Genomic DNA, 20,888 nt, shown 5'->3' on the forward strand with positions numbered 1-20,888 from the left:
TTTCTTCTACTGAAAATGTTGATTATTCTGGTTGTTATAAGCTTGTAATCAATTTGTGCTGTGCTGAGTTCAAAAGCCTTTCTGTCATCATTGCTGTGCTGTCTTTAAGCAAAGGGCAGAGGGTCTAGGAGGCTCTGGATGATAATTCTAGCTTATCCAGGGTCCTCTAACAACTTTGTGTTACTCTGCAGCAACTAGCTGCAAATGTCATTTGTGGGGTGTTTTTGCGCAGGCTACTAGTGTGTCCCGAGTTAGGGCTGGGCTGGTCACTAAACACGGGCAGATGCTCTCTAACCCACTCTCTCTCCCCAAACGGGAAGGAAAAGGGAATGAGGCAAAGAGACTTATGGTTTGGGAAAAAAAAGAAAATTAAAACAGCTTTGATGAATAAGGGAATAATAAAAATAGTGAACTATATACATACATACAAATCCGATATTGAAGCTGACTTCACTTCCCCCAGTATCAATCCCCACGGATGCTGCAGAGCAGGAGGCACTGGGGCAGCCCCAGGCTCAGCGGCGGTGGGAGCTGGATACAAAGAGCTGGATTCGGGAACTTAGGATCGGGATCAAAGGCAGAAGATCAGACTCTGTCCAAACTGAACAGAACTGGTTCTGTTTAGCTCAAACCAGAACATTGTTCCAACGTCTTTCCATTTCTATAACATGGGAGAGACTAAAATATAACATCACCTTAGGTAGTACAGCAGCCTCATTTGTGATCCAGTTTAATAATATTTGTGTTACTTGAAAAAGACTGTAATCTTAATCATAAGGGGTTATTTTACCTGCTTTAAAGCTAGCCTTAAGTTATGAAGTTAAGCAGAGATTTCTTTACTGTCTCTTTTTTCAGGTAATTATCTGAGTCTCCGTTTTAGATCTCCTTTAATTACTGTCCCACATTACAGGGTGCTCTCCAGAGCCACAAGGAGAGGTGCATTGCATCTCTTAATTGGAAGCTTTCAGTGAATGGATCTCCAGCAAAACATCTTTAACACAGCGTGACTCTTGAACTATCGATGGGGCCAGAGGCGGTGCCGGGCAATAAACTATGACAGTACTGGGAACGGAAGGATGGGATGTGTAAAAGTTGAGTATGAGTCAACTCTCAGGCAACAAGAAAAGCAATTTGGAAGGCTTAACGGCTGATCTGATATTCCCCAAACACTCTGTGCCAGCAGAAATTAGGACAATAAAAAGCTTCTGATTTTGATAGTAATTTATTCTCAAGCCCTCAGTGTTTTTATTTTTACTTGCCTTCAGTAAGGCAGAGTCTAATTGTGAAACTGCCTGTCGCATAGGGATTTGGGAAGTACTGCACCTCTCCTAAGGAGGTACCGTGAGAGACAGGTCAGGTGCAGGCCATGTTCTGACTGTCCTTTTTATGCCCTTTAAATCTCACTGAAGGTGAGAGAGAGAGAGGAGTTGGCAAGTTTTGGGTGGCCAGCAGCATCCCTGGTAGAAGACTGGGTCTGGCACGAAGCACTCTGGCCTGGTCTCCTGGTAGTCTCTGCTTTTGGTGAAGATAGCTGAACTTTGCTACATAAAAAAGTCACTCAGACCAGACCAGATGCACATGAGTGTGACCATTACATTTGTAGAAAATCCAGATTCCTCCAGGAAGAGGATGTGTACAGCAGGAGGTTGTGGTGGAGCAGTGATGTCGGAAAAGGGAGTGTGGGAGCAAAGGCAGGTGTAAAGCAGAAATAGCCAAAAGCAGTCGTGGCAGGATTGCATTCCTCTGCAGGAGTGTGTGGTATGTACCAGGTATGTATCTTTAAGCAAGGTACTCTGCAGGTAAATGGGTAAAACTTGAGATTTATGGTATTTCCCTCTGTAAAGCAAATAGCTGGGCAATGAAGTTATTTCGACTGTTAGAAATTTGAATGTCAGAGTTATATTTACAGATAGGCCACCAAAAAAGAGGGAAGGACAAGGGGCAGAGTGGTCTCCATATGATTTGTTACCTGAGGGATTCCATAGCTTAAATACAACTTTGTGTGCAACAGCCTTGTGAGATGTTGGCTACAGACCAGGGCAGTATGCAGCAATAGCCTGCAGTCACTATCCTAGATGAATGCTTCTGCTGTGACAATGTAGACAGTATCTTCACAAAAATCCAAGAGGACAGGAAGAGCTAGTTTTGCCCTGGGGAACTCTTATAGCAACAGCAGCCATTTAAAAACTAAAGTTGAGAAACTGAGCCTTAACGCCCTCAGTGTCCTCCACTCACAGGTTCAGACGTCAGCAGAGATTACCTCAGACGTTTGTGAATATTGGTATTTTTTAGACTCATTGCAGGAATTTCATGTTACAATTTTTTTAATCAGTGACACAGAGAGTCACGTAATTAATGCAAGTCTCATAAACAGTTCCTGTCCTTTACTATGTGTCCGTTTTATTTTTGAGCGTGCCGATTCCTTTTCTATAAGCAGTGCTCTCAATCCTCAGGAATGTCAGTGCTGAGATGGAAGAAAATGGTTAATCTTACTCCCCTGAACTGTTTTGCCTCAGCTAATTCAGTTAATTTTAGGGCTCAAAGACACCGCTAGGTTTCTTTTTTTTCCAATGGAGTTGAGTCAGTATTAATGATTGTGTTCTGCTGAAACCTGTTGAAAACTGAGTTACTTTTGTAACTGTAGAAGTGTAAATACTAGTGATTGTCCTGTTCCGACTTATCATATAGGACATAAAGAACAAGCGGGAAAAGGAGTCTTCCCCATTGCTACTGACTAGCAGTTTTGCTACAGGTATTTATCCTTGGCAAAACAGTTCCCTCTCGAGGAGCTGCTTGGGAACTGAGAGAAAGCGGACAAGAAAAAGCAAGCTGGATGAAGGATGGTGCAGGGTAACGAGTAGTGCATCATGCACCAGTCAGCTTGGCAGAGGCTGTGAAATGTAGGAAGCAGGTGAAGGGGAAAGTTGCCTTGTGGTTTCTTTTTTTTCTTATTTGAAAAAAAAAAACCAAACCAAACCACAGCATGTTATTTTTTCATTCTTCAGATGTAGGTGGGAGTACAATACGCAGCAGTGTAAAACAACTGCTGAACATGGATTTCTCCAAAGCTGCTTGTGGCCCCTCGGTTACATTTCAGAGTTATTTGTTTTTTAATAAATGGAACACATACGTAAATTATGCACATAATGTAATGCTTGCTTGTTTAGATCATAAATATTTTCTTCAATTATTTAGAGTTTTCTTTGTGGCTCACAAGTGGCTTCTAATGAAGTCTTGAACACTCCATATAGTCGACTGATGTGGTCGGCATCTGGTAGAATTACTTGCTCTTTGGAGATACCGTCACAGTAATGTGTTTGTGGTACGAAACTGGATTCGAGTTAGTTCTGTGTACCAAAACTTAGTCCAGGTTGTGATGAAATTGTTTGATGAAAAGTTTTGCAAAACGTCACTTGAAGCCAGTGCATGTGGAGTGGACGTGTAGTGGAGCTTAAAACAGACTTTTTTTCCCAAAAAATTGTAATGATTACAAAGGGCTTTTCAAATATTTATTTTATGATGTGGTGACAATTGATAGATCTTTGTTCTTGTTTGGGAAGCTGTGCTCTTCCGTTTGTGTGTGCTTTTGGTTTTTCTTTCCGCTCCACAGCTGGTCCTGTAGGAGCTAGAACTTCTGGTTGCTTGGATGGAGGTTACCACAGGTGGTGGAAAGTGGAAGGTGTGTGGTCTTCTGGGATCCCTGTGACAGTCAGCCAGCTGTGCTGTGGGAATAATTGCTTATTTTATTTATTCTGACATTAGATTCTTGGTATCTATTAATTTCCCTTTTGTCTATGTTTGATCCTATATACTGAAAACTCTTCTAGGTTTTTGGTCATAAGCATGTTGTGCCACGTGATAGAAAGACTCCACAAAAACAGTTGCAGGAGTAAGTAATTTGATATAACACTTTAATTTTCACATCTGTGCCCTGTACTGTAGTCTGGTAAGTAATGCACACACATGATGATTCAAAGCAGACCAAAATATACTACATGCTGATACTGGTATTTTTTTCTCTCTTTTATTAGCTGGTATAGCAGAATCATACTGGAAGCTTGACTGAGAACAGGCATTATTTTAGTGTCTTCCCAGTGTGAGTCTAGTCAAGCAGGAATCTGTGAATCCAGCTTGTAGGGTTTGTTGTTTTTTTTTTACAAGGTAACTGAACAAATTAAAATAACGCCTTCCTATTTACTCTAAATATGTTGAAATCCTTGCTAAACTGACAGCTGTGTGGTCCCCATCAGGGTGTCTCTGACAGAAACTCTTAAAAATGTGTCTTTTTTGCATGGAAGAGGAACTTGCGTCAGGTGAGCTTGGAGAGCTATCGATTCATCTTAGCATAGAAGAACATATATTGTATTTGCTTTTCATGGCAAATATGAGAATATACTGGATTCAACTTAATTACTCCCCTTTTCATTTTTTGTCCATCACTGATTTTGTCTAGATGAGCAACTTGATTTTATAGATGTTGCTTTGTATTATAAAACTTTTTTTCAGTATGATAATCTTCCATTTTAGAAATTAAGCAAATCCACTTTTTTTATCATCAGTTTGTGCTTCAGACGTTATTTCATAGGGAGTTTTAGGGAGTTGCCAGTCTTGAACTGGTTGACTGAAGGAAAACAGATTACACAAGTTTTACATTTGCAGTTTTGTTGCCAGCTACAGCTCCTACCAGCTGACCAACTTTGCAGCCCTGTGAAGACTTCTGCCGCTTTTTCCTTTTACTTTCTGTAATTTAGAAACATGTTTCTAAAGGCATATAGTTATGTTCCTGATACCTTTAATTACATACCTCTCTTGGAAAAAAGGAAGAATGTGATTTGCAAAAAAAAAAATTACACCAAATACCTCCTTTTTTTTTTTTTTGATACAAATCAGGGATGACTGTGGTTATATCATCTGGCTGTTTCCAAAACACCCATTGCAGTGACTCATGGGTAATCCCCTAAGATGTGAAAAGAACATTTAAAAAATAAAGAAGCATGCAATGAATTGAAGCTAGAAAAGCTGACAGGATCTAGCCCTATAGAAAAAAACACAATAATCTGTGGAAAAAACATTTTTCTCTATGTTACTGCATGTAAACAGCTTACTATGTGGCCTTTATAAGTATGTCATGAGATTCTTGTTTTTTGTCTTCAGATGTGAATTAGCAGATTTTTTGCTTCTCTCCCCTTGTTTTTGAATGACGTAGAAGTGCAGTGCTCAGATATGTGTCATCCTCACTTCCTCTGGGCCCTCCCTTCACCTTGTTGTCATTGATTTATCTCTTTCAAAGGTTTTCAAACAATTTTAAGATTATCTTAGTTTTCCACATTAAAAAGGTTGTTTTCGTTTCGTTTCTTTTTTAATATGCACGCCTTCCAGTTTGATTGTCATTGTTATGTGAATCTTTTCAAAGTTTGATACTACAGTTTTAGCTGAGTCAAACTTTTAATCAATGAGGCACACCAATTCTGAATTATTTCAGTTTCCTGGTATGTCATTAAATCACTTTTTCTTTTTTTAAAAAAGGGGGGGCAATTAATAATTTTTAAAAGATAGGAAGCTCTGAAAGTTCCTAAGACATTGTTGCTTATATGAGGACCAAAATGGTTCTCTGGCCGTGGTTTGACTTTGCTTTTTTTTCCAGTCAATATTTGGGAAACCTTTGTCTCAGTTATCTTTGAGGAAACAAATAACCTCCAGAAGCTGTCGTCTGCATCATGCACTGAAACAGTGCTAGTTCCTTTTTTTTTTGTGAAAATGCCCCTGAAATGCTGAGACAGAGTTAATTTTCTTCATAGCATCCCATATGATGCTGGTTTTTATGTTTGTGACCAGCAGTAGGGAGGGAGGAGTGAGCAGGGACGTGGTGCTGAGCTGCCTGCAAGTGTTAACCCACAACCAGTGCATTCCATCATGTTTGTCCTAGGTACATAAAAATTGGAGGAAAGAGGTGAATTAATGTATCTATTTGTGTATAATTTTCTTGTTTAATGTAATATTTTCTCAGGCTTGCAAAAATGGAATATATTTAGTGTCTGGAAGGGAACAGCACATAAATGCACTATAATGCAAATTGTGCATAACAGTTATAATAAGGCTAAATGTAATACAGGATAAGTCATAGTTCTGACAATAGCAAAAGAAACAAGGTGCTTTGAGAAGTGCTAGGCTTTAGTTGGAGAACTGGCTAAATGGAGTCTTGTAACTGTTTTATAGGTGATGGAATTGGAATGAAAGGATATTAAATTTCGTGCAGACTGACTGAGGCTAGTGACCCCGGATGATGTCTGAGAGTGGTAGCGTGTAAACCTGGCTGCTTTCTACACTCCCTTCCCTTTGGGTTCTTCTAGTATCCACAGCTGTTGAAATAGAGTTTTGGAAGGTACCTCCCTGCCCAACCCTTTTACAGTCCACTTACAAACTTGTTATTAGTTATGTTGTCTCATCCCTTGTTCAGCTGTTTGTACCATCTCTCTCCACAGCCTCTTGTGCAAGCATGTTGCAGGAGATCACCGTACAAAGAACATTTTTAGGCTGATGTATTGATTTTTTTCAAGTGCTTCCAGTTCTTGTATTTAGGGAAAACAGTGGCTTTCCATTCAATTTATCCATCACCTTCATGGTTTTGTAAACTTCAGTTATATACCCTTCAGCCACTACATCTCCAAACTGCGGGGTTTTAACATATGAAAGACCAGCCTTTCTGTCTACCTTCTTCTTCTCATTACCCTACTGGGTACCGTCTCCTACTGCTTTTGAGATGTGGGGACCAGAACTAAATATTACTGAAGGGATGAATGCCTCAAAATTTTCTGCAGTCCAGAGGCTGCTCTCTTTAAGCATCCTTGCTGATGATGCCCATGTTTTTGCTGGCTTTGTAGCTGTCTTCGCACTCAGAGCAGGAATTAGGTGCGAGCTGGTAAGAGCTGAGTGCTCAGCAGTGTTCTGACAGTTGAGTGGCAAAGCCTTCCTTTTAATTTCTGGGGTAAGTGTGAGATGAATCTCTTCAAAAGCCCTCTTAGGGCTTTATTTAGATCTATGGCAGCCTTCTACCTCTTTGCAAAATGTGCCTTTTCCTGTGCCCTTATCCTTGCCTTTCTCACGCTGGCTTTTGAGTTCCTCAAAAAAACATGATGGAAGAACAGAATAATAAAACACTTCTGCATTTTGTAAGTCTTCCCTGTTTAAACAAGAACAAGCGGAGAGGGCAGAAAGTTCCTTAAATAAACTCTCAGTATTTTGAATTTGAACCAGTCTGACCCCCGATGTTATCATGTTAATCCAGACAGATTTTGTGCTGGATTTTTCTTTATTTCCAAAGCTTTGTCCTACAGAATGATAGATTGGGAAAATACTGTAATGAAGTGGTAAGCACTGTGTGGTTTAGTTAAACGTGGATATGAGTCAGCATTTTGCTCTTGCCACAGTGGAGACAAACTGCATAACAGGTTGCACTGGGAAGAGTTAAGCCACCAGGCAAAGGGATGTGGTTTGTTTCCCAACACATAGCATTGACCTACGTCTGGAGCACCATGTCTGGTTTCTCCTCCTGCACTGCCCAGTGCTGGAGAGGTGTTAACAAGTGGAGAGGACCTAGCAAAGGCCTGCTAAGGAGGTTAAAGGGCTGCAGCACGTGACACAGTATGGAAAAGGTAGAGAAGCTCAGCTTGGTACGGCTGAAGAAAAATCTAATGGGGAATCTAGTTGCATCTTTTCACCCTCAAAAGTGAGGTTACAGAGGAAATGGAAACAAAATCTTCTGAGGGATGCACACTGAAAGGACAGGAGATGATTATCACGAGGTACAACAGAAGAAACTTCTGCTGAGGTATTAGGAAAAATACTTCCACTGTGAAATTGGTCAAGTAACTGGAACAGGTTGTCCAAGGAAACTGGAGGGTTTTGGGGGTGTGACAGGATGAGCCTCTGAGAAACCTGACCTAACTAACTGTCTCCAGCAGGTTTGAATAGGTGACATCTCAATTTTTTGTTTGTTTGATTCTGTACTTGTGAATGGATAGTGAGACACTGGGAAAATGTGTGCGTTGTTCTCTGCAGATTTTGGTGTGATCTAACATCTGATGTGTTTACAAATAAATATCTTTGCTGGAAGATCAGATTTCCTGCTAATGTTTCCTTGGGCTCTTGAACAATAATATTGGAAAAAGCAGTGACTGTTTTGGAGAGCGTTGGTGCGTGGGTCTATTGAACTCTGGAGACCTTACGCTGGAATGCTTTGAAGCCTTTCTGTACAGTTTCTTCCAAAATCCACCACCCTTGTTCTAACTCCACAAACCTCACTGATCACTAAAAATGCTGAGTGGTTTTCAAAATGCCAGCCTTTCTTCTCAGTGAGAACTTCAGATCTCCTGGTGGGGAGGCAAGGAAAAACGCTATAAAATGGTAAAGTTGGTTTAAACAAGGATGCGGGAGATGCCGGTGCTTGTGGCAGTTCTCTGCAGCCCCAGCACTGCTTCCCCTGGCAGGTCTGTCTGTGCTGGCCATGCAGCAGATCAGGTCAGGGCTGTGTCATTTTTTGCCTGCTTTCCCCAATGCCTTTAGCTTACTTGTCAGCTCTCAGCGCTGCTGTTGCAGCACAAGGAGCGATGCTTGGTGGGAGCAACTCAGACGGTGGGGATTAGATGTGGCTCCAGGCTGCCACAGATGCATGTGACAGATTACACATAGTCACAGCACTCTTGCCCAGCACAGGAGCAGCTTGAGGCTGTATCTAGCAACCTTTGAGACCCTTCAGAGATCTCAGCAGCCTACACTCTAGCCTCTGAAACACCCTGTGTCCAAGAGTGGCCCCAAGGACACTGTTCTCCACGTTGCAGTGTTGTCTGCCTCCATCCCACCCATTTGTAAAATGCTCTGTTGGTGCTCCCTGCACATTGCTTTGGTGTGCAGCCTGAACTGTCTTTGTGTGAACATGTGCTACGTGGGTATGTAGTCTTTGGGAATGCTTTGGGTGTTTGGCCATTTCAGGACCTACTCAGTAAGGTAAGCGTGGACAATGGCTGGTGATGTTTTCCAGCAGCCGGTTGCTTTGGTAAAAAGTGTTCGTTGAGCCCTTTAACAGAGACTTCTGCCTTCTTGCGTAGTGTATATTTAGTACCAACTCTCAATGCATTAAAATTGAATAGAAATTGAAATTGGATTGAAATAAATAAAGGATTGAAATAAAGGTTCATCAATTTGTATAATCTCCTGCTGTTTCTCTGTGTGTGTATATAGGATGACAAAGAAGCCAACAGACCCTTGCCAAACAAAGGAGACCATGGGCTGGGAAATGAGAAGTTCAAGCCTGTGGTACCTTGGCCTCACGTTGAAGGTGTGGAAGTGGACTTGGAATCCATTCGAAGGAAAAATAAGGCCAAAAATGAACTAAACCATCACGCTGGTGGTGATAACAAACAGCAAAACATCATCCAGAGGCAATATATCACATTTAAGCCTCAGACATTTGTATACCGAGATCCTGTTTTACGACCTGGAGTCCTTGGTAATTTTGAACCCAAAGAGCGTGAGCCTCATGGAGTTGCTGGTGGCCCTGGAGAGGAAGCGAAGCCATATGTTTTAGGACCAGATTACAAAGAATCCATTCAAGCCAGCATTAAAGAGTTTGGGTTTAACATGGTGGCAAGTGATATGATCTCGCTAGATCGGAGCGTTAATGACTTGCGTCAAGAAGAGTAAGCAAAGTTTTTATTTTAGCTCTGTTTCGCGGGTTTTAATTATTTTATTTCCATATATCTTAATAGATGCTTAAAATAATATCATTAATTAGATCAAATACTTTCGGCTTCTTGTCCTGACAGGCAAGAATGCTGTACTATACCAGGTGTTTCCTTATACTATTCTTAATGCTGTTGCAATGATTCCTTTCATGAATTCTTAATCTGTATTGATCTATCTCTGAAGTCATCTGTTTCAGTGTCTTATTGCATGTATTTGCGTGTTCCAGGTCCAGTCACAGTATTAATTGTCATATCTTCTTTTCTTAATCGATAACTTTTAAGAAAGCATTATTTTCTTTGTTATTTCTGCAGAAATTCCTACACTAGTTACTTTATTCAATTTTTGTTTCACCCAAACGATGCCTTAGAAATTAAAAGTAAATAAATAAGTAGAGAGTAAATAAGTGAATAAATACTGTTCCCTTTAAATAACTGCATAATTAACAGAAGTATAGGTCTGCCATAATGATGTTTGGGGTTTGGAGCTAATGGAGGAGTATTCTTCCAACAGTTGCTCAGTGCATTTGTGATAAAGAAGGAAGCAATCTTAGAAAATACATTTTTTACTTGCTAGGAGGGCATATCTTCGGTGTGGGGAAGTTCTGGGAAGTTATTAACAGTTGTTCAGAGCTTGCGAAGGAGTTTACACAGTCTCTTCTGATTTTAGGGATACGCTGGAGCTGAATTTGCTCTCAGGCTAATCTGCATTTGATGTAAGTTTCCTCTTAAGTATCAGCCAAATGCAGGTGTCTGAGCAAACTGACTGATTGGTAGGAGGGATTTTTGTTTGTTTTTTGGGGGTTTTCTTTTTTGTGTTTTTTTTTCTCTTTTTTTTTTTGCATCTGGAGGGAAGAATATGTGAATTTAGTTATGAAATGATGCACTTGCTTGTTTTCACCTCCCCCTCATCCGTTGCAATGGAGCTGGGCCGATCCCTGGGTTGGCTGCTGAGCGCTGGGTTGGGTGTTTCCAGTGGTGGCAGCTGGTCTGTTTGGTTGGTCACCGGTTATTGAGGCTCTTGGGGTGGCCTTTTAGAATGGGTGTTTTTGAGGTAGGACAGAAGGGGTCAGCTGTGAGTCTGACTCCTGCCTGTGCACGTACAGCTGCTTCAATTTGCCACCTGGTGTGTATCCACTGATGGCGAATGAAGTGTCTGGGATGCTCTGTGCCTGCCTTCGTGCGCTGTGCCTCAGGTGACTTACAAAAGGTTTCCATTTTCTGGCAGCCAGAGGAGGGGATGACCCTGCCTGACCAGTGGCTGTCCTGGAGTTCACTTCAGTTTTCTTTCTTTGCTGCGGGCAGCACTTGGACCTCTGTGCTAAACAGATTTTCCTGAAGAGAAAGAAATGACTGGGGTGACCTGCATAGGTCAGCTTTTTCTTTTAAGAGTTTATTCCCCCAGTGCTGCTGCTTCTGCTGAGACGTTTGCAGCCACTGGGGCTCCTTTTCTAAGAGGCGGCAGGACTAAGGAATCTTGCAGAGAGAAAAAAAAAACGAAATACAAAAAAACCAAACATTTTCCCCACTGGGTGTTGTGATAAACTGAGCACAGAGGGGAGCTGATGCCGAGAGTTCGCGTTGGCAGAGCTGACTCTGGCTTTGCCTTCACTGCAGGGAGAGGGGGGGAAGGAGGTGGCAGCACGCTCCTCTCCTCGCTCTCCCCTCCGCAAAGACAGCAAAATAGAAATGTCAGCATGCTGCTGGCCTGGGCTGCCTCTGTGTTTGGCAGCAGAGCTCAAGTTCTCCCCCCGTTCAGTTCTTTCCTGAGGTGGAAGGCATCAGAGAGTGTACATATCTGCCAAATAGTTCCATACCTGTGGTTTCCTGAAGTATTTTTGACATAATCTCAGGGTTTGTCTTTACGTCTGTTCCAAAGGAGAGTAACACACAGAGATTCTCAAAGAATAATTAAATACTTTGCATGCTTTGAGGAGTAGGAGGGACAGCCATTTGAGCAGAAAAGATGAATTTTAGAGACAGTGTTCTCCAAGCACACTTGCAGATCTTCCACAGAGGTCAAAGCTGGCAGCTGAAATGAAAGGTTTTATTATTTAGTGTTGTAAGCAAGCGAGCAAAACAGCATGAAAAACAATGTGAACAAAAAGCATCTTTCAGACGACTTCATATCAAATATTTTCTGTATTGAATACTCGGGATGCTTTCAGTTGCCCTAAATAAAGAGCTGCCCTAAATAAAGGGTTGTCAGGCATGGGAACAGGCTGCCCAGGGAGGTGGTTGTGTTGCCATCCCTGGAGGCGTTTAAGAGACGGGTAGACGGGTGCTGAGGGACGTGTTTTAGTGGTGTTGATAGGGCTAAGACAAAGGTTGGACTCGATCTTGAAAGTCTCTTCCAACTGAAACTATTCTATGATTCTAAGGTTTCTGTGTGTCTTCTGAAAAGGGCAGAAGAGAGGGGAAGCAATGTAAGATTGGCTGCTATTGCTATATGCTTTCAGGTACCTATATACTCACTTTCCTGCTCATCCCCTGATACTGGCAAGAAATACAGCAAAAAGTAGCAGATTACTCGTTGGATGCACTATTCATTCTTCTCTTATTGATCTGTTTAAAAAGTCTGGAAGCTGTTTTGCTTGATAAGGCTGGTCAACATTAGTTTAATCCTACCAAAGAGCTGTATAATCATCCTTTTTTTCGGTTAATGGTGTTTTGGCATTGCTAATTGAGGAAAATCTTTCTGGCAAAGACTGGGTTATTCGTTCACAGACGTTCAAATCCAGGTAGACCTCACCTCAGCCTTCTCTTCCTTTAAGCCTCAAAATTTTTAAGGGTCACCCTAAGCACTGAGGTTTGTTCGGTGAAGTGTGTGCCAGGTGCTTACCCAGCTAGTGCTGGCGGGAGTAAAATCCTGCTGCAAGAACTGACTCTCTCAGCTTAAAAGCTGCGTAGCTTTAGGGCTTGTCCCTGCTGGAGGGGAAAAAGGGAAGAAATGTCAATAAAGGGGGATTCAATCCTGCTATGTTTAGATTTGCCTTTGGGATCGGGCACATTGCCAGGATGATTTGCCAGCTGCATTTTTTGTTTCAGTAAGAACTTTGCTGGTGATTCCATGCAGTCTCAGCTGCAGTAGAAAGCCTGAAGTCTCGCTGCACCCTGTAGAGAGGAATAATGTTGGATAGCATGTTAGAGTTGTTTGTCAGGTACATCACAATATTTCCATTTTGCTGGTACTGCATATTCTTGCCTTACAGATTTTGACTGATCTGTTTCGAGGTTGAAGCCAAAGGTGTCTGTTAGTGTACAGCAAGTCATGGGTTTGGATAAACAAAACCAGGAATGTGTGGGGATACGCAAAAGTCGGTGTACAAAATTGTGAAGGTGGTATCATCTGACTGCAGCCTCTCAGCACTTTGCAGAAGGGCCAGGGCAGCCATACACTGGGTTTAGGTGGAGCAGTAGCTGTTTTCTGCCTTATTTCTGGTTACAGAGAAGTAGAGCAGGCTTAGCAGGCCCTGTCTAAAATGTCTATATAGTTGCTGGAAGAAGACTTCTTAAAACTTGGTCATTTTTACTGTTTGAGGACCTTTTTTTATTATTGTAGTAGTTGGCAGCTTTTTACTAAATGTTAGCTTTAGGGAAGAAGGATATCAGTTTGATTGCTCCCTGGATTATTTTTTGTGTATGGTCAGGAGTCTGCACAGAGGTAAAGCTGAAATAAAAATAGAGTGATACAGTTTCTAGGTCATCTTGGATTCAAGATAACCACACCACACTAGGGAAATAAAAAATGGCTCTAGTTTTGAGGATGAATGCTGTCAGGTAACAAGGCATGTCCTTTCCGAAAAAAAAAAAAAATTAATTGAGGAGATTTGCTGCTAGAGAGAACAAGAACTGAGTTGTTTTTCCAGCATAATGAGCCACTTGTCCAGACTGTTTTAAAATAAAATACAGTTTTGGAAATGCAGCTAAACTGGACAATGACCAGTAGTCATTTTTCTTGATGGTCTTGTTTCTAGCTCTGGTCAATAACTTATACTTGAGAGGAGACATACAAGTATGGACTTTAAGCTTCATTCCTGGCAACCAGTGGGCTGAGACACTTGAGCTAAAAACTGAAACAGGATTGTCATGCTTCACAGACCATTTTCTGTGTAGAGACTTGTCTTTTAAATGCATTTATACTCTTGGAATTAGTGACATCCTGATTCAGTGACTTATTCCAGGCTGAAGATCGTGGTGTCTGCTTAAGCTGTCCTCCTGGACACTGCCATGTACCTCTGTTGCTCTGCCGTCCTGTGATACAGGAGTATCAGAGATATCTATATCAAGATACTGTATAAATGTTTCATATTCCTACTGTTCTGTCTGCCCTTTCATTAAACCTGAGGTAAAATGCTGAAAAAGCTATCCACATTTGACTACCAAGATTTTTATTTGGATTTTTTTGAGTGGCAATGCCAAGTTTAGGATCTGTCACGGAGTGTATGCACTAACAGTGATCTAACTCCATATACATTCATCTGCACGTGTAATGAGCTCTCCTGCCTGCTCATTTCCCCAGCAGTGTCCTTGAATTATTCTGCAGTTTTAATTGCAATGACCAGGAAGTGGTTTGTGGGGGTTTTTTATTGCTCAGTAATGACCTGGAAGAGGAGATGGGCAGCTTCCCTCCCAGCACAGACACTTATGCTGCTACTGTCACAAACTCACTTCAGATGAACAGACAGTTTTTACCCTTCAGCAGTTATTAATCTAAGAGATCTTTTATCTTACTCTGCCATGCTTTAATGAAGAACTTTGCCTGTAAAGGAAGCCAAGAACCTCATCAGAGGGTTCGGAAATTCAGCTGCTCTATTAATAGGCTCACCCATGTCAGCATAGTTGGTTTTTTTCTTCAGAAGATTATATGTTTCCGCAGCATGGCTTTCTTCCACAAAAGCTGTGTCTATGGTTTACTAATTTTGTTATTTATTACTAACTTCTTTTCAGCATGGGAGTCAGACATAGTAGTCTGCATTTCTTTAGCTCCCCAGGGCCCTTTTATTAAAAAATTTGCATTATATTTTCCTCCTGTTTGTTTGATAACAAGGCTGGTGTCAGCAATAGTTATATACCACAATAGTCAATAGTTTGTCAATGCGTGTTGCATTGTTTGGAAATACTGGATTTATTAAAAAAGAAAATAAAAAATTTTTTTAAAGCAAGTAAGCTATTCATGACAAAAAGAAATCCAGTAGAAGTTACAATGCAGATATCTGTTAGCTGAATTACAAAGTCCGTGAGCTTTAGGTAGCTGAAGATAGGGGCATATAATGGGGAGTATGACTCTGTGCTTGCCCCGGCTTTGTTGTCTTCACTGGGTATTATGTGGTGTTGGTCAGTGCTAAGAGTCCAACGGAAATACGTAATTTAGATTTTCTGCTTCTGAAATGGTCTTTTCATTTTGATCATCTATCAGCCCAACAGACTTTCTGGCAGGCATTCTACCTGTGGTGTTTGGAAAAAATATTTCGGTAGCTGTTTTTATACTCCGGTAAGGTATTTCTCAAACTTTTTTTTGTTTTTTAAATCTATCTTACTATTTACATTCAGTTTGCCTGAATTAGTGCTCGTTTCTGTTTTCCTTGTTTGGACACCATCCTGTACATTTAAAGAATGTCTGCCTTGCTGCTAAGAGCATCTATTTTATAATCATGCTGGGTTTTTCCTAGTTACTGTCTAGTCTTTTTTTTTTTTTTAACCATGATTAATGGTAAACACTCTTAGCTCCATGCTATGTGAAGGCATGAAAGCCACCTCATCTCGTAGGAGGTGTCCCTGCCCATGGCAGCGGAGTTCGTCCCTTCTAACCCAAACCATCCTATGATTCTACCCTTAGTTTGTCTTTTGAGTAAGTCAAATCACTTCTTTATAGTTCCCCTTTCCAAAGGGAGGTGTTACTAGGACTCCTCTCTCTTGGTGTTAGAACTTCCGTGTGTTGTGACTACAGTTAGAGTCGTGGCTCCTACACAGGTACGTCTTCAGCTGAACTCCCCATTGTGATGAAGACTCAAAAAGGTGCTGCTTCTCTTGTGGAGTCTCCAGTGTGCTGCCCCGTGAAAACACTGACTAGTCATACCTGAAATGGCAGTCTCTGGAGCACAGTTTGCATTTACTGTGTCTCCTGGGGTGGTGGAAGTTTTCGGCCTGTGTCTTCAGTCCTCTCAGATTCTCTGATTCCTCCATACGTTTTGCAGGTGCCATCTGAGTCCTGCTTGGGCAGCCAGTACTTTGAATCTGTATTCAGTACTTCTCAAAAATACGCTTCTACAATGCATTAGTTGCAGTGGTATCTTTTGGTAGTTTCTTTTCTCTCAAAAGCACTAAGAAGCATTTCAGGTTTTTCTTTATGAAGTTCACGTTCACAGTAGAGCACCCCAATCCTCATCTGCCGTTTCCATTGGTGTATTTTGCTGCATTTGGGTCATGCTTATTGCACTTAAGGTTGAAATTTAAGTCGAGAAACATTCTAGTCAAGTAAATTGTAAGTCATGCTCTGTGAAATACCCTACCTGTCCTATTAACGAACTTAGGTTACTGCAGAGCCCTTAAGCCAGGGATGTTCGACTGTTGGATCAGATTTCATGCCAGGGTAATTAACTGCTGACTGGAAGAAAGGATCAGTGCTCAACATGCTCTGCTTAGGCCTGATATGCTGTTTTTATCCAACCCACGGAAGACTTCTTCACAAATTTTCCTTACTGACCCAGCGAGTTTTAGTCTTACAGCTCTATTTAAACTAGATATTTTTTTTTTTGACAACTTCTTTTGACAAACGTTGCAGGAATTTTATCCTCAGTAGTGTGACTGAGAGAGGAAGCATTATGACTCTGTAAATGTTTATGGCAGGAGAGAAATTAATCTCTTACAGGATTTTTTTTCCCTAATATGATAATAGGTAACTGCTAGAATTTCAGCTGAATCACCCACACGTGGGGATCAGTCTGATCATAGCAAAATAAATATTTTAAGGTTTTTTTCCTTCTGTGGATTATCCAGTTTGACTTTTCCTTTTTAATGACATTACTGCTCTTACAGGGCATAACCCTTGGGCCACACAAATTCATATTTGAATAATTGGATCTGTTGCCATGAGTCACATTTTTACTTCAAACAGAACCACTGGCAATAAGCTTTTGTTGAAAAACCTGAAAAAGTAGTTTTTTGCTTGATTACAAAGCTTCTTGTGTAGAGAAATGTATTTTTGGACAACTGTTTCTGAGGCTCACGATGTTGTCTAAAATAATCAAAAGGGAACGAGAATTAGCTTGTTTTTTAAAATTGCATGTATAGTTTTGAGGGATGTTTGTTTTGGTTTATATTCTTTTTTATTAATTTTGGTATGACCATAGAAGGGAATTCTTGCCCAAAATAAAGGCTTCTGACGTTACTTAAGCATGCATACATGCAGAGCTGCGTGGTTAGTAGAGACGTTTCTCCTATCATAATTTCACAGCTTGGACCTTTTGGTTCGTCCAAGTGCTATTAAAAATAGCAAACCATGTAGAAAATTTCTGGACTTGAGTCAAAAAAATACTGAAACCTTTATTTGTAGACAGTTACTCAGGGTATGAAATCAGGCAGATGAATCTGGGCTGCTCGTTAGAAATAGATAGTCCTTTTACTCTGGGCAAATAATATGTTCTTTTACAGTATAAGTAGTTAGTTGTCCAGCCAATCTTCTTGTAGCTAAGGAGATTGAGCAGAAAAGCTCTGGAATGGAGCCTGCTTTCTCCAGGAATGTGATTAGTTCCTTAATTATAGCACTGTGCAAATTACATATTTGATACTGTTATATGAGAAAAAGATTTCAGTAATTACTGTTGGTATCTGTGTCACTAGAAATGGAGCATTAGGGATTCGGTTTCATTTCACCATGGTACCTTGGGAAAATCTTTTATTCAAGTGCCACATAGTACAGTGGAGCTGTTCTGTAACCAAGAAAACTAATTTTATAGTATGCACATAAATCTTTCTGTGCCTCAGTGAGAGCTGGGGTTGCGAATCAGGTGAATTATAGTGGTCACACTAAATCAAGAAGGCCGGCTTTTCACTTCAGATTATCATGGCAAGACTCCTGGAGGAGAAAGAAAGGAAAAAAAAAAAAAGGCATTTAAAATGTGATTAGCCACGTATGGGCAGAGCAGAGCGTCCCCTTCTGGTCAGGAAAGATTTGAATTCCAGACACTGGTCTTAAAGCAAAACCAAGCATTTTTTGTTGACGTTTCAGGTCCCAGTAAAGAATATCTACAGAAAATATGGATCCTGTGTCTCTCTGATGTTGGCTGCTAGAGCTTCAAATTTTAAGTTTCAGCAGAGAAATATTTCACCCAGAGTACAAAGAAGTGGACAGAGGCGTGGGGTGTGTTATCTGTAGCTGGGTTTACTTACCTTTCTGTGTGCCTCTGAAAAGAGAAGACCAAGCTCCGAACAGGACCTCTTACTCAATAAAAATGTGTAGTGTGGTGTCTGGAATATATTTAAATTCTGCCTTAAACCTTGTCTTCAGAAGAGGGGGCAGAGAAAAGTCTGAGAAGTTTCCTGCAGCTGCTTGTGTAACCCTCCAGGTGCCGTCTAGCATCATAGAAATTTTTGTGCAAATGGAGGAAGTATCCTGTCAAATTAATGCTAATCGGAACGTGATACTAAAAGATTAAGTGAACTTCTTATGTTGTGTCTTGTTCCTGTTAACCAGAACTTACTGTGGTAGAGCATTTAAATAAACTTGTATGATCTAAGTTATAAGTAAGTCCAGCTGAGCAGGGGCAGTAATTTGCATGTTTAGTATCTGATGAGCATGACGTGGTAGAATGATTTGGGTTGGAAGAGACCTTTAAAGGTCACCAGTCCAACCCCCCTGCGGTGAGCAGGGACATCTTTAACTACATCAGGTTGCCCAGAGCCCCATCAAGGCTGACCTTGAGTGTTTCCAGGGGTGGACCTTCTATCACCCCTCTGGGCAACCTGTTCCAGTGTTTCACCACCCTCATCATAAGCAAATTTCGTCCCTATATCTAATCTGACTCTATCCTCTTTCAGTTTAAAACCTTTGCCCCTTGTCCTGACAAAACAGGCCCTATTCAGAAATCTGTCCCCATCTTTCTTATAAGCCCCCATCTCTTATAAGGTTGTTTTCCATTTTCTAATGAAGGGAATTTATTTTATCCTTCTAGCCACCCCAGCTCTCCCTGCCCTATGGTATTCATTGCTTCAGCTTTTTCGCTGTTGGGCAAGTGATAGATATTATGGGCAAGAATTTTGTGATTTAAAAAAAATGCAAGTTTTTTTCCTTTGATTTTCCTACTAACCGTAGTGTTGAATCTCTGTACAAACCTTGCCCTGAATTTGGATCGTGGTGTGGTAGGAGATGTAGTTTGTGCTTCCAGGGCCACTAATAACAAATTTTAGTCACATAGCCATGCAGGCTGCTTCAGGGATGGAAACAGACAAACCTCTTAGCTATTGTAAAAATAGGAAATGCTGTTTCAGCGTGGGTTTAAGCTGTTAAGTATTGTGTAACAGAGGTTTTGCTGCTGTCTGCTGAAGGGAGAAAAAGAAAAAAAACTACTCAGCCAATCAAACTGTCCTTCTTAGGTTGTCTGTTTGCTTCTCTTCCAGAATCCCCGTTCTGGGGATACGATGTTGTATTGATATTGATGGATGAAACTACCCCGTAAAGCTTCATAGGTGGCAAATCCAGTATTAAGATTAGAATTACTTAGTCGTGTCTTAACAAAGAAATGCCCAGCTCTGTAATCTGTTTCTGTCTGCACTAGACTTAGGCAACGTGATCCCTCTGACTTGCAGGCATCAAGCAGACAGTCTCAGCTAGGACCTTGGTGGTGTCAGCCGTACAAATGAGCAAAGTGTTGAAGGTGTTTTGTGGAAGAAACTTAAGTCTTCCAAGGGTGTAGATGCAGTTTACTGCAGTAGCCATGATAAACTGATGATTTAAAATAACAAGCAGCGTTGAATTCCAAATTAAAAGTACATAAACAGTGTGCTCTTGTGTTGAATGACAATATCCTTATAAGAAGAGAATAGGGCTTAGTAGAAGAGGAATCTACAAATGAATACAGAGCTCCTAACTTTTTGGGGGGCTCTGCTAGTGCTAGACCTTCTCAGAGAGTGAGAAAAATGCACTATGGGGCAATTTTCAGTAGGTGATAGTTTATATTGTTGTGAATCTCATGCCACATTAAACATGAAATAAAGACTAAAATACACTTTTAAATTGTGAGCAGTTTTATATTAATAGAGAAGAGAGATTCCCTTTTTTAATGTCAGTTACAATTTCAGGATAAATTCTACACTGAAGCTTTCAGCTTTGTACGGATTCAGGGCTCTTGGCTTGAAACCACTGACTTGAGCTTCTTAGGTGTGATTGCTGGAGCAGTTACAGGAATGGGATGGGAGCCGCCAGCTATCTCAGAGAAATCTCTGCTGCTGCATTTTGGTCTGAGCACACAAGTACAGGGCTTTGAAATCCGGAGTGGAGGCTGATGTGCCGTTAGTAAGTGTACATGCTAGTTAGGTATTGACCTGAAGAGGATTTGGTATCAGGATAGGGAGTTGGTTAAAGCACGACATCTCTTACTTTTCCCTGGAGCACAGGTGCTGGCACACTAGGGAGGTTGGGAATTCAGGATGACATGAAAACCACTTCTTTTGACTCAGAATCTCCGATCACTCCCTAAATATCCAATTGGGTCTTACCCTTGCTGTTGAGGTGCTCTCCTTGTTCACTTCTTGCATTTCTGTCTTGTGGCTGGATTACTCTTCAAGAAAAGCACTCTCTAGCCTGGGTTTTTTGGTTTGGTTTGGTTTTTTTTTTCCTGAGGAATTTTGAGCCTACATGTGAACTTGTGGTGATGGCTAATAGGGAGGCCATAGGGTCATCCAGTACTTGGAGCACATACCCACAACCGTGTTTGTGGGGCCAGTGGACATCAGCAAGAGCAAGCCAATTTTTAGGGTACGAAGCTGTAAGAGCAGAAATTTCCTCAAGCCAAGGAGTGCTGCAGCTCACATGTCCAGCTTCTGGTGCAGAGGTGTCCCTTGTGAAGTGCTCTTCTCCCACTGTGGCTGGTGCACAACTTGGTGATTGAGGCACAGGGACGGTGGTGTGGCACCATCTCCAACAGTGCTGGT

General features: G+C 41.2%; 1 protein-coding gene across 1 annotated transcript in view; it reads left to right on the top strand.

Annotated features, from left to right (window-relative positions):
- Positions 1-8,433: 8,433 nt before the first annotated feature.
- Positions 8,434-20,888, top strand: part of GALNT7 (polypeptide N-acetylgalactosaminyltransferase 7) — a 41,306-nt gene continuing 28,851 nt past the window's right edge. Inside the window, exons 1-2 of the mRNA XM_009867510.1 lie at positions 8,434-8,517; positions 9,238-9,695. Of these exons, the coding sequence (XP_009865812.1) occupies positions 8,434-8,517; positions 9,238-9,695 (542 nt within the window). The remainder of the gene's footprint in view (positions 8,518-9,237; positions 9,696-20,888) is intronic.

This window comes from Apaloderma vittatum, unplaced genomic scaffold, assembly GCF_000703405.1.
Source record: "Apaloderma vittatum isolate BGI_N311 unplaced genomic scaffold, ASM70340v1 scaffold13424, whole genome shotgun sequence".
Classification (NCBI taxonomy): domain Eukaryota; kingdom Metazoa; phylum Chordata; class Aves; order Trogoniformes; family Trogonidae; genus Apaloderma; species Apaloderma vittatum.